Source organism: Raphanus sativus, chromosome 3, assembly GCF_000801105.2.
Source record: "Raphanus sativus cultivar WK10039 chromosome 3, ASM80110v3, whole genome shotgun sequence".
Classification (NCBI taxonomy): Eukaryota; Viridiplantae; Streptophyta; class Magnoliopsida; order Brassicales; family Brassicaceae; genus Raphanus; species Raphanus sativus.
Genome location: NC_079513.1, coordinates 20,672,046 through 20,686,204, shown reverse-complemented (window position 1 = coordinate 20,686,204; position 14,159 = coordinate 20,672,046). Strand labels below are relative to the sequence as shown.

Below are 14,159 nucleotides of genomic sequence, written 5' to 3'. Positions count from 1 at the left end.
GTTCATGATCAACCTTGGAGCTGGTAGTAGTTGTTTATACTGACCATGGCTAAGGTGATTCGATCTGACCAGTGTTAGATTGGTTTTAGACCAATGGTTAAGTAGAGAATATTCCGCTGTGCATAAGTTGAAAGGATCTAAGTTAAGTTGAAAGGATTTAAGCTAGTGAATGATTAAGGTAGTCTTAAGCTAAGGTCTAAGATAGACTTCGCCCTTAGGCGAAAGTACAGATAAAGATCGAAAAATTGAGTGGTTCGATCAGGGTATGGACCGAGCGACGTGAGGCATCGACCGCGGTCTAGCCGGCCGGATTCGGGTTTTACATTAACCCCATGCTCCACATGGGAATATTTTTGTTTTAGTTACAGTATAACTGCTCGGAATTATTTATAATTTATGTTTATGATTAAAATTTTATGATTTGCTGATATTTTATAAACTTCAGTTCACTTCCAGATTGTATTTTTGGTTTGATTTCGATTTGATTGTAGGTTTTGGTTTTCGACTCAACAAATATAGTAATAGTCCAGTTGTTTATAAATTTGGTTTAGTTAGATTATTTATTTTGGTTTGACTCAAATAACAATGTTAAAGATTTTAACACTTACAGTCTTATTTATGGGTATGATATGAACTCAATAGTCTCCACCAGAATAAAATGAGTGTTCAGTCCATCAATGCAAAAATTTGCATTAAATCTTCCAAGTAGTTTTATTTTGTTTGATACCATCCAACAAAGTGATTTTGTTGGAGGTAACCATAGCCATTTTGCCGTTAGTTTATGATCGTGATTTGTAAAATGTTTTAAGTGATGGAAGATATTCATAGTGAGTTGATAATAAACTTCTCTGTATATATCCAACTAAGTACCTCATTAGCTGCGTCATTTCCCTCAAGCGCAAAGATTTCGCTTGTAAATTTTGAAGACAACACTTGTTGGAACACACAAAACTTAGAGTCCATATGATTGAATGTCTCAAGTTGGGGAAAAAAAAAACAAAAGCAAATGGTAGTTCCCGCAAGGGGAAACAAGTTTTTTTTTGCTTATAAATTAAGAGAGTTCTATTTTATTTATTTTTTAAATCACTCGAGGGCAAAAGATGGTCCTACGTTGATTTGGTCCATGTTGGTGCTGCTTTGATATTTCTTCCGTTGTTCCTCGTAGTGTTTTATTTGCTGCACAAGCACCAAAAACGAGATTCATATTGTACACTTATACGAGAGACGGGTTGAAAATTTTCAGTATCTCAAAGTGGATTGAAAACAGAGGGAGGGTGAGAAGAGTATTAGGTGTAACCTGTTTGCTGACAGATGGTGTGACTAAGGACAAGGCTTGCTTGAAATGAGTCATCTTGATGGTGCAATCACTAGAATCCATATCGCCATCTTCAGACGACTCAATGGACTGGAACTTCTCCTTCACAGCCACGTGTATAGCTTGGTCCATCTTCCATTTCATCAAAATTCAAACCAACCATCAGTACAGAACATGGGAGTAGTAGTAGTAGTAGTAGTAGTAGTCGTCTTATGTATCAAAAAGCAAAGATTACCAGGTTAGCGAGATCAGCTCCGCTGAAACCTTCACAGTACTTGTTTGCAATGGCATCCAGATCAACACTAGGATCTATGGGTCTCTTCTTTGCAATGGATTTTAGGATCGAAACACGCTCATCCGCGTTAGGGAGGGGTACGTACACACGATTCCCAAACCTACCTGGTCTCAAGAAGGCAGGATCAATCACATCGAGCCTGTTCGTAGCTCCGATGACATAAACGTCACGTCTATCTCCACCGTGCAGTTCAGTGAGAAACTGTGAGGACCATCAAAGAATCAAAGCACCTGATTAAGATTAATTAGGGTCAATATAACCTAGCTAGCAAGAAAGCCTTTTTACCTGGTTCAAAAGACCACCAACAACCAAATCACCTTCTCTGCCACGCCTTCCTGTCAAAGCATCCACCTGAAATATTTTTAAAAAGACATTACGAATCACAGAGCTCTTGTGTTTAACTTGAAAAGATTCAAAAAACATATTGGCAAGATATATTATTAATTATTACATGTTTGGGTTTTAGCCAGACTAGAATAAGTGAAACACAAACAAACCTCATCAAAGAAGATTACACATGGTGAGCTTGTCCGGGCGCGCTGAAACAAGGTCCGAATAGCACGCTCGCTTTCTCCAAGGTATTTATTTAGAAGTTCTGGACCCTGAAGAAAGCCAACGATACAACAAGGATAGGAACCATCATTACTAAGGACCATTTTTATTATGCAAAGCAAAATTGATCAGGAAAATCTGGCATACCTTGATGTGTATGAAATTAGCTCCTGCCTCGTTTGCAACTGCCTTTGCAACCAAAGTCTTTCCACAACCCGGTGGTCCATAGAGCAAGAAACCTGTCTCTAAGTTTAACTTACCTCCAAATTTCTAAAGAAAAAAAAAAAGATCCAAAGGGAAAAGTTCAGACCCTAATTAAGGGAACAAGCAAGTAAGTCTTAATTAACTACGTACGGAACAGTGGCAAGGATTTTGTTACTACCTCAAACGTCTCTGGGTATTTGATAGGGTTGACTACGTAATCTTTGAGTTGGGTCCGTAGATGGTCAAGCCCACCAACATCGCCCCATGTGACATCAGGCACGGTAGAGAAACCTTCTCGAGTTAAAGATCCCTTAACTAACTTGACTGCTTCCTCAAAATCAGACATTCTGACAAAGAGCTTATCCAACTCTTCGTCTGACCAGGGCTGACTCAGCCAAGATCTATCATCATTAGGGCTGTCACCGGAGAGTTGCAATTTTCTTGAATCCATGATCCTGTTTACGCAAAGACTGGCAGCCATGTCAGCTAACTCTTCCAAATCAGCTCCAACAAAACCTGGTGTTAAGCGAGCGATCCTTTTCATGTCAAAGGAACCTTCGAGTCTAAGTCTTTGGGCAACGAGAGAGAGTATCTCAGCCCTGGCATGTTCATCAGGAGGGGTTAGTGCAATCTCACGCCCGAATCGCCTACCCCTTCTCAGAGCAGGATCAAGAGCATCAGGGGTATTAGTAGCTCCAATGACAACAACATATCCAGCCTCCGTATCTCCCGGAGGAGGCCCATCCATACAAGTCAATAGTTGTGTTACGATCCGCTTCTCCGTCTCCCTTTGCTGGTTCTCTCTCTTAGAACCAATTGCATCAATCTCATCGATAAACACAATAGAAGGCGCAGTCCTGTATGCTTTAGAGAAGAGCTCTCTAATATTCTCTTCAGAAGCACCTGAGAGATTGTGATCATCAGTAACAGAGAGATACATACACACATTAAACAATCATAAAAATGGAGGGGAGTACAATTATTTTACCAGAAACACCAGAAACAACTTGTGTGGCTGAAATCTGATAAAAGGGAACACCAGCTTCGTTGGCGACGGCATTGGCCAACCGAGTCTTTCCACAGCCAGGTGGTCCATGTAACAGAATCCCGCTTGGTGGCTTCGCTCCAATCTTCTCAAACAGTGGAGGGTTGAGAAGAGGGGACAGAATATACTGATCCAACTGATCCAACACTTTTTTAATCCCACCAAAGTCTTTAAAAGTAGGTCCTCCTTTATTGTTAATATTATTAACACTCAGGGGAAGAGGAGGAGAAACTCTAGCAAGTTTCGTGGAGCTATTCATCTCAGCGTAGCCACCTCTTAAGGTGTCACTGGTAAAATTAAAACTTGGGTCCTCAGAAGTCGAGATATGGCCGCCACTGTCTTTCGACGAAGAAGAAGAAACTGACTTCTCCTTGACATGTGCTCGCTGCAACTTGTCTTTTTCCTCATCAAGACGTCTCTGTTTCTTCATCTTACCACCACCAGCACCTTCATCAGAATCATCATCCTCTTCGTCTTCTTTCACACGCTTCTTGTTGTTGCTGTTGTTGTTTCGGGCATTAAGGACATGTCTGACGTTGAGGACAAGTGTTTGACGGGACATCCTCGCATATTTACCGTACCTGTAACGGAGGTCGTCCACGATTTCCTCCGCCGTAGATAAATCCTTCCTGCACGAATCCATATCTCGACTCAAAACTCTCCTATTATTTCCTCCGCCCACATCTCTCCTCCCCATCGTCTACTGGTGGTGGCTGGGATTTAGTGGTTAACTTTCGGAGGCGCAGACAGGAAAACCTTATTTGCCCAGAAAAACCCTAATTTGCCTCAATTTTATTACCGCTTGAGACGGTTGCAAAGACAAAACTATCCTTTTTTAATGCACTTTTTTGAAGCATCCTTCTGTCTTAAAAGTATTTACAAGACATTATTTATAATCTACTCCGTATTTTTCAAATTATTTGTCTTTTAGGTTTATACACATATATTAAAAAAATATTTAATTTTACTTATTTTCAAAATAAAAACACTATTACCAATACGCCTAACCATACTTCACCGAATAAAAAATAGATTAGAGAATATTATCAATAAATTTTCCATTAAAAATCGAAAACGATATTTATTTTGAAACAAAAATTTTTTCCTAGAACGACAAATAATTTGAAACAGAGGAAGTATGATTTAAATTCTCGTGTATATTAAATGAGAATCTCATGAAGTGACAATCATACAGAGTTTCTAAAGAAATTTCTTATAATCTTATTAGTTGTTTTTTTTTAATCTTTTTTTTTTTTAATTATCACTGAACAATTAACCTCAAACTACTCATTTTATATTGCCAAACACTCTAAAGGAATAAAGTAAAAAAACTACGATTTTGTCTTTTGTCCTTCAATTACACAAACCAAACTTTTCACATTTCTTAACAATGTTTTGAGATTGTTTTCATATATTCCTTTTGATCATTTTAATTGGATTTGGGGATTTGATTGATATGATGAATCGAAAGTGGAGCAAAACCAGAGGAGTCCTAGAGGTGGATCGGCAAGATCTTTGAGAAAGGGAGTGAAAAGAGATTGAAATCAGAGAAATCAGTTCGACAGTTGTTTCTTTTAGCCCGATACTCTACCAAGAACTACTTGCTCGAGAACCTCGTGGTGATAAGTATTTTCGGAACCTCGTGGTGATTCCGGTGAGGGCAAGGGTTACGAATCAGAGGTTGCATTGTTCTCTTGATGCCAAGAATTAAAACAGCTGGGATGTGTTTTATTAAAACGGCAGAGAACCTCTGTTGTAGTTCACTCGACGACTGCCATGGTGTCAACAATGGTGTTTTGATGGCTCATTTCCTCGCTTCTTGACATCGGAGACTATGGTTTTGAGGACGACCCAGTGAATCGTGTCTTCTGCAGGGAACAAAGTCGTCATTCTTACCGCGGCACCTGCTTTTTTAGGTGACATGTGTCACCTCCTATGCTTCAGTCTTATCCTCATAACTCCGACAAAATTACCTCGAGTTCCCTTGATGTCGCCACCATATGTTAGTGTCGCGTGGCCGGTGTGGGGGAATTATTTACCAACCACGCTTGACCTGAGTTCTTTCTTCATTGTCATCCGAGTCATGTCAGGAACTTTTGGTTTCTTCAGTCGAGCTAGCTCTTGTGGGTCTGCTTGTCGTCCTCCTCCTAAGGAGCTCTGGAGCCGTTTGCCTTCCGTCTCCGTCGATGCCTAAGGGAGCCACTTTCGGGTGAGTGTTCCACTGGAATTTCAAGCAACATGTATGAGCTTTACTCTTAATTTATTGTTCTATTTGGAGATCGAGAAGTGTTAACTGTGGAACTTTTGTCGCCGCCTCTTCATGTGACTTGTTTTATGTTATGTTTGTAAAACAAAATGTGGAATAGTTCTATGTAATTAAATTGATGACTACTACTAAATATACTTAGTTTTGCTTAGTCAAATACATTTCATATAAATAACAAAAACTGTTCATGCGAAATATAAGCCTAACGTGCACTCCACAGTGGAACAGTGTGATCTCCACATACTATTGTTAGACATCTTGACGTTTCATGAAAATAATGTTTATCCAAATGTTTTATTTGTCCTCTGAATACATGCATTAATATTCATATGTAATGTGTTAACCAAACAAAAGAACAGATTTGATTCAAATGTAATTACAACAAGAGTAATATTGAAATGGGATATGGAATCGAGTGAGAGATTGAGAGTTACAAAATCTTTGACGATGGCCTTTGTAGACGAGGATGGGGAGGGCGATGCCAAAGATTCTGATGAGAGCGAAGTTGCGACGTGTCCATCGGAAGTTATGCTCCAGATTCTCCCTAGCGGATCCCCAGTCCTCGATGAACTTGTTCTTGTTCGTCTCCATTCCTCCACCCATCCTTCCTTCCTTCTTCTTCGAATTACCTTTCTCTTCTCTTCTCTCAATAGTTTAATTTATTAGCTTCTGTTGATTTTGAGTGACAACAATGCTCGCAAGTAAGAGTCAGCTTAAACCGAACGAACCAATTTTTGATTTTACATCGGATTAAGATAAGAACCGGCGAGATATGAAAATTCATTTTAAGGTTTAGATTTGGTTCAATTCAACAAACGTTAACCAGATTAACCTACATAAATGCTGTTTCAGTTCTATTAAACCATCCTCCCCAAGACATACGAGAACAGTGTTGTAATTAGAGCTGAGTCATAATATGAAGTATTTACCCGAACCAATCCAGAAATAGGATACTGACCTGGTCGAATCATGTCTAAATAATCAAATGAGACTATTTTTCAAAAATTCAAAAAACCGAAACCAAACCTAATCCGAACCGCGAACATAATGAGTGAACATATATAAATATTTATATTAAATTATATTTATAATAATATTAATACTTAAAATTAAAAATATAAGGCAAAAATATGAGTTATTTTAGATATTTATACTTACGCTAGTTTTACAAGAGAACACTGTGATTTGCGATCTGCAACTTGTAAGGGAGAAGAATCCATCCTCTCATAGAGAAGATCATCTGAACCCTATTGTTTCATACTCTGTTCTTATGCAATTTTATTTAGGATTTATGTCTTTGTTTATCTACATCATGATCGAGTAGTAGCTTTGCTCGCCTAGGGTTTTTAGGGTGTTGAGACATGAGCTAAACATAGATAAGCGATCCATAACTGTTCTTCATTCATACTGTTCTTACTGCTTTCATTAACCTGATCACTTGATTTTAGATCACTAGTTCATTGCCTAGTTAACCGCTTAGGAGATAACTTGACATGTATTGAATGAGCTTAGTATCCCTAATCAGCGAAAGTAGATATTAAGGTGGTAAGTGAACTGATCGGACCTGTTCTCTAAAGCTTGCAATCGATCCTCATCCCAAGGACAGTTAGGTGGTGAGATCGATCTGCAAAGCGATCACTGCCACGACAGAGGAGTGTTCCAGCTGAGTGATCCGAGTTCTAGAAAGCTCTTCATCGCGCTTGAATAATTGTTTGGCTCCAATTCAACACCCAATGAAATACCCTAGGCTAGCTCTTGTTTAATTGAATCAATCTCGTGTTTATTTGCTTGTTAACTATCGTCTCTTTCAACCAAATTATTATCTTCTTCTAAACTTGATTTCGGAACTCATAGAACTAGAGTATAGACTGGTCCTCTGGATTTGAATCTCAAGTACTACAATTGCAACTCTTAACTTGGCAGTAGCAAGGATTCATTTTTAGTGTATCAACATTTTAAAACAATTTTTTTATTTATTACTTTAAATAATTATATTATGTGATTTTAATCGTCTATTATATCACAGTGTATCATATAAAATCTAATATTTATAACTAATTGGACTTATATTATAAAAGTGTTATACTAACAATTTTTAAATAAAATATTTTATATTTTGTTTATATGATATATAAATTGATTTTGATGTGTGATTTTTATTTTATTATTTTTATTAATAAATATTAAAATATTAAATGTTAACAAAAAATATATAAGAAAATTTATTTTGGTTAAGATTCATTATATTAAAGAAATCTATTATTTGAATTAGAAAAATACATTAAATACTTAAATTTATCATTTAAATAAGGAAAAGCCAAAATTCTATACTATCTTTGTTACCAAACAAAATTTAATTTTTTTAAAGATTTCTATCCCTATTACCAAATAAAAGCTTAAAGTACTTCTACTTTAATAAGATAGATGATTCCAAAATGATTAGAAAGAAACTGCAAGATAATAATTATCATTATAAAGGATTAAAACTATTAAATTTAAAAGAAGAATTATAAACATATTATGTAAATGTAGTGTTATGATTATATAAAAATGAAATAAAACATTAAATTTGGTGTTATATTTAGAATTATTCTAAAAGCTAGGGGTGTGCGCTCGGGTTCAGATTTGGTATTTTGGTATAAGGCTAGAAAACCGGTTCGGGAATTTATGTATTTCGGATCGAGTTCGGGTATTTTTAGTTCAGATTCGGTCGAGTTCAGATATTTAGTTTTTTTATTGTTATTATTTGATTATTTGAGGTATACGGTAAATATGAATTCATTTAAAAAAAATAAAATTAGTATATTAAGAGAGATTAAAAAATAATAAAGATAAATTTCACTATGAAAATTGAACTATGTTTATATTGAGACCATATATTTACATAAGGTTTAAAAATTCTTATCTCATAATTTTATCAAATTATGTTAATTTTTTGTTCAAATTTTACACTGGTTCAACGTAGGATCGGTGAAATTTATTAGTTTATAATATTTATTAATTTATAGAGATTCTATTGTATATAAACAGTTTTCATGCATTTGTAGAATACATAGAGACAAAAATAAAAATGAATAGCTTTATAAAAAATGAATAGTACTCCTTATATTTGGATGTACTGTTCACCCTCTTTGAAAAATATGGGAATAATTGATGGTTGGAGATGCTATACAAAACTGGATATGTATCTCTAAGCATAGCTCAAAGAATTATACATAAATATTCAACCAAGGTTTCATTCGTCTCGTCCCAATTATGTTGGATTTTAATAGAAACTAGATTTTGACCCGCCCTTTAAAGGGCGGGTATATTTTTGTTTTATTTTTTTAAATTAATTTTATATTTTATTTTTAATATATTTTAATACATTATTAATTATTAATTTAATTTAATTTAATTTTGGTAACTATATTAAATATGCCAAGTTGCATAGCTATACACTTGTCCATATATATTTCTCATATTATTTTTAAACTTTATTCCTAAAGTTTGCAACATATAATTTTTTCTTAGTAATTACCCAACATAATTAGTCAAGAATATTTGTACCCAAAAAACCCGAATCGGAATCGATCCAAAAATCAAAGTTCCATCCTCGGTGTTTTGAAACTCGATCCGGACCTGCAGTTGAACCGGTAAATCCGATGACTCAAGATAAATCAAGTTTAGGTTTTGTGAAATACCAATATTTAAAAACCCCCAAAAAATCACTAAAATCTGGAACCTGGTTAAAGCACTGGTTAAACTAATAGATAAATATTTATGAATTTTTAAATTTTGATATTTTTGTATGTCATAAATCTTAACTTGTTAAAAATAAATAAATAATCTAAACTATTTTTGTATGTCAAATGGAAATAATAACATATAGAAGCTAAAGTTAAGTATTTTCTAAATGTTTTTCAAATATAAAATATGTACATATCCAAACTATTATTTCATGTTTTATAAAAAGTTTATATAATATTTAACTTTGGTTTATAGTAAAATTAACTAATTTATTTATTAACTTGCGGTTCACTCGATCCAAAGTCCGGTGACCCGTAAAGTCGTCCAGTACATATTCTGTAGACATGATCTACATATATACTCGAACAGTTTTTAAAGTGTTATATCCGAAAATCAATATCAAACCCAACAAACATCGAAATCCGAACAATTTTTTTTGGAAAATATACTTACAAAATAATACAATAAATGTAGTAGAACCTTAGTCAAAAGAAAGTAATCTGACATAAACCGTGAACTAATATATGTATTCTATTTGCCTATGGTATTATCAAGTGTAAATATCAAAACACAATCAAAAAAGGGTTTTCCTAGAACTAAAATAGAACTGTTGACTAATAATTATTGGGGAAATGAGTCCAAAAATCATGGAATTAAGATAGAGGTTAATTAAATATTAGTGAAATAATAAAAAAACTTTTAAACAAAAAGAATAATAATTGGATACAACATTTTATCAATCATACTTGTGTTTTAATAGAAGAAGATTCTGGGATCCTAGATTCTGACGTGCCTTTAAAAAGAGCGGATATATTTTTTTTGTTTTAAATTAAGTTAAAGATTTTAATTTTTGTATTTGAGTGTTTCGGTAATCATATTTGTATTTAATATTAATTTAGTTTGATAGAATAGTTTTTTAAATAAATAAAATACATAATTGAACATAACATTTATCAATAGATCATAGTCAAATATAAAACTACTTATTGTAATATATCTATATATATAAAGAATATAAATAAGAGTGTATCGATCATTAATCAATATTTATCAATATTTATCAATAGATCATAGTCAAATATAAAACTACTTATAGTAATATATATATATATATATATATATATATATTATATATATATATATATATATAAAGAATATAAATAAAAGTATATCAATCATTAATATGATTGAAAGTTGCATATTGTTGCATCAAACATCAAGAATATGATTAAGTAGCGCTTTGTTAGGTAAATATGCAACTGATGTCATAAAATAAATGACAGTTATTAAAAGAGGGAGAAAGTTATAATTATACGGAGGGAGGAAGTTGCATACGTGACATCAAGAAGTTGGCTGCGAAAATTAGGATTAGAAGTAAAGAGGGAAGAGGAAGTTGCATACGTGACATCAAAAAGTTGGCTGCGATAATTAGGATTAGAAGTAAAGAGGGAAGAAGTTATAAATACGGCAGTTTGAATATTTAAATGACAATTATAAAATAAATGGTTCATTAAATAAATAAAAATAAATAGTGGACACAACTTTTATCAACTGGTCATGCTAGAGAATTAATAGAATAGATTTGATTTTATGGTATTTTTAACTTCATATGCACAGAAATAAAATTTAAAATTATATTATATTTAACAATAAAATTTGTTAAAATTTAGAAACTTTTAACTTGATTATTTTTAATTTAATTAAATGTAAAAATAAGATAAAATAAGTAATTTTGTTAAATTTAAGTTTCTATTTGAAAATGGATGTATGTAAGTAAAATCGTTCAAAAGTCCAGACTAAAAACCAAACTGATTAGAAAAACAAATGAAGATAATACCTCTGTGATTATTTATACAGTTACATCGTTCTGTCTGTGTATCGTTCTGTATGTGGTGTCTCGTTTGACAGCCATTTAGAGTGTATTATTTTTATAAGTCTAAGCACAATGTGATGTATATTTTTCAATCTTCGTTTTTGTTAAGTATTAAATAATTGAAAAATTGCAATCTTTTAAATTACCTAAATATTAGATAATTTAATGTAATACCTATGATTTATAAAGAAACTCATATTTATCATGTTTTGTAAATTTATTTATTAAAATTAATTATATTTATGAGTGAAAATGACATTAGATTTGATTAAAATGTTATTTCAAGTTTTAATTCATATTGGCACTTCAAATTTAATAATGTAGATAATGTAGATAGGAAAACACATTTAGGTGTTTTAGTATTTATATTGTTAATATTTTTAGGGAATATTTCGAAGCATTCTGAATGGTATACGGATTCTAAAATTAAAATATACTCACGTCCTCATTCAACAGTTTATTAGAAGTTTGTAATAAACAAGGCGAGCTTGGAAGAAACCTCCTCCACCACGGATCCCCAAGAAGACAGTGAAGAGGGCGCTCGTGATGACGAATGCTCTCGTGACCGGAGCATTAATTATCTGCAAAAGTTTGAAAATTTCGAATCAGTAATCGAAAACCCAATGATGGAAAAACACAATCAAGAAGCTGATCGAAGGAAAGGAGGTTATTGACGGAGGTGCGTAACTGAAACCAGGACCTCCGTTCATCGTACATCGGATGAACAGAAAAATTCAAACAATCGCGGAATGAAATCTGGAAGTGGAGATGGATCGAGGGCTAAATATTAAAGCTAGAAAATCAAATTGATGTTTCGTCGAGGAAGAAGAAGGGAAGAGGGTCTGTGCGGTTAGGTTAGCAGTGCCATGTCAACAAGGACTCTTTCATTTTATTCCTTTTAATAAAGAAACAATTACATTCAGAGTCACTTTTCATCTTTTAATATCATAAAAGGTCACTTATTACTACACAGACACTTTCTTCTAACAATCTATTGAATCCACTTAAATCCTAACTAAAATATACTAACCGTATCATTAAAACTTATTGACCTAACTAGAGAATAAGCGGGAATTAACCTCAGCCACACATCTTTCCTCCTATTCGACGGACAAGATTAATTTTAGTACACTATGACAAAACATATCTCTCTCATTTTATGTTGTACCTTTAATACGAATGGCCCAGATTCATCCTATTTTTTGAAGATATCACTATCTTCATCAGCTGTTTTTTTGTCATGATAAAATAAAAAAATCCCAACCATTGGACATTAACTCTCTGGTGACTCTCGTTGAAATTTTGCGATCGACAAGGAAACAATGTCACAGATTTTTCCCGTTTGCCCTGGTATGCCCTTGCTTGAATTACAAAATATTGTGTTATGCTTGCCGCCGGTGCATTGGACACTGGTGTTGTTCGTTCATGGGACACTGGTGCTCTGCTTGCCGCTTCGCCATCATCTTGTGGCTCCTCTGGTCGCGTCTCGCCGTGATGAGCCACCCACAGATCCTCCCTACGTTGTCTTCAAAAAGAAATCTTTGAATTGAGATCGAGCCCATCAAATCGAGTTGATGAGTTCTTCTCAAGCAGTCGATTCATCCTAATCAGAACTGAAGATTGAATCATGTGTTTGACATCACCGAATCCGCAGTTCAAGTTTCACGCTTCAATAGATCTACTTCTCGTTCTCAAGAGCCAGCTTCTCAATAATTTTCACTTTTGGTCCCTGTTTTTTTTAAAACTTAGTTTTCGACCCTATAACTTCCAAATGATGCATATTTCCCCTTAATTCTGCCTCAAAATTGTTGGTTGCGCCTCCTAGCTAGTTCATGTGTGCAAAATAGACAAACGGTACTCTTAATAAAATTAACAAGATGTACAAATTACTATCCACATGTACACATGTTTTCTGTCTCTTCATGTACATAATTTTATATATCCTCATGTATACTAAAGTTCATGTACACCATTTTTGTCAAAAATGTCCATGTACACATAGTCAATTAAGTTACAAGATTATTTGCCAAATATAACATAACCTCCATTAAGTTTTTTCACAGAGTCATGACACCTCTAGCAATATGAACCATTCTCAAGCAAGTTGAAACCTCAAAAACTGAGAATTTCACTAAAATTGAACAGCTTTGATACATTTTTATTGCAAATAGTTCCACTTTCATGAACATTCCAAACTAATAAAAAGAATCTTCAATATCCATGTGTACATTATGAATCGGTATGTATGAGAATTGTCACAATGTCCATGAACATACCAAACTTGCTATCGTAAGGACACTTTTGTACATTTTTAGAGACACCTCTGTACATTTTTGAGAATTGTCACAATGTCCATGTGTACATTATGAAACTGAGAATTGTCACAATGTCCATGTTGTCACAATGTCCATGTGTACATTATGAAACTGAGAATTGTCACAATGTCCATGTGTTCATGAACATACCAAACTGAGAATTTCACTAAAATTGAACAGCTTTGATACATTTTTATTGCAAATAGTTCCACTTTCATGAACATACCAAACTAGTAAAAAGAATCTTCAATGTCCATGTGTACATTATGAATCGGTATGTATGAGAATTGTCACAATGTCCATGAACATACCAAACTTGCTATTGTAAGGACACTTTTGTACATTGTTAGAGACGCCTTTGTACATTTTTGAGAATTGTCACAATGTCCATGTGTACATTATGAGTCGGTATGTATGATTTGTACATGTGGACAATGAAATACATGTGTACACATTGACAATACAAACCTTACAAATACTTAAATTTGCAAATGTATGAAAATTATATGATGTATACTCGGTGTTGTTCCCATGTACACATTTGCTCTTGTACACATGTACACAC

The 14,159-nt window shown here is 33.8% G+C and overlaps 1 protein-coding gene across 1 annotated transcript; it reads right to left on the bottom strand.

Annotated features, from left to right (window-relative positions):
• Positions 1 to 905: 905 nt before the first annotated feature.
• Positions 906 to 4,289, bottom strand: LOC130509208 (cell division control protein 48 homolog C-like). The gene is made up of 8 exons (XM_057004945.1): positions 3,355 to 4,289; positions 2,545 to 3,269; positions 2,310 to 2,432; positions 2,108 to 2,212; positions 1,896 to 1,961; positions 1,551 to 1,811; positions 1,298 to 1,447; positions 906 to 1,176 (listed from the first exon to the last, which is right to left on the bottom strand). The coding sequence occupies exons 1-8, from the start codon at positions 4,106 to 4,108 to the stop codon at positions 1,084 to 1,086; spliced, it is 2,277 nt and encodes a 758-aa protein (XP_056860925.1). The 5' UTR covers positions 4,109 to 4,289; the 3' UTR covers positions 906 to 1,083.
• Positions 4,290 to 14,159: the final 9,870 nt, after the last annotated feature.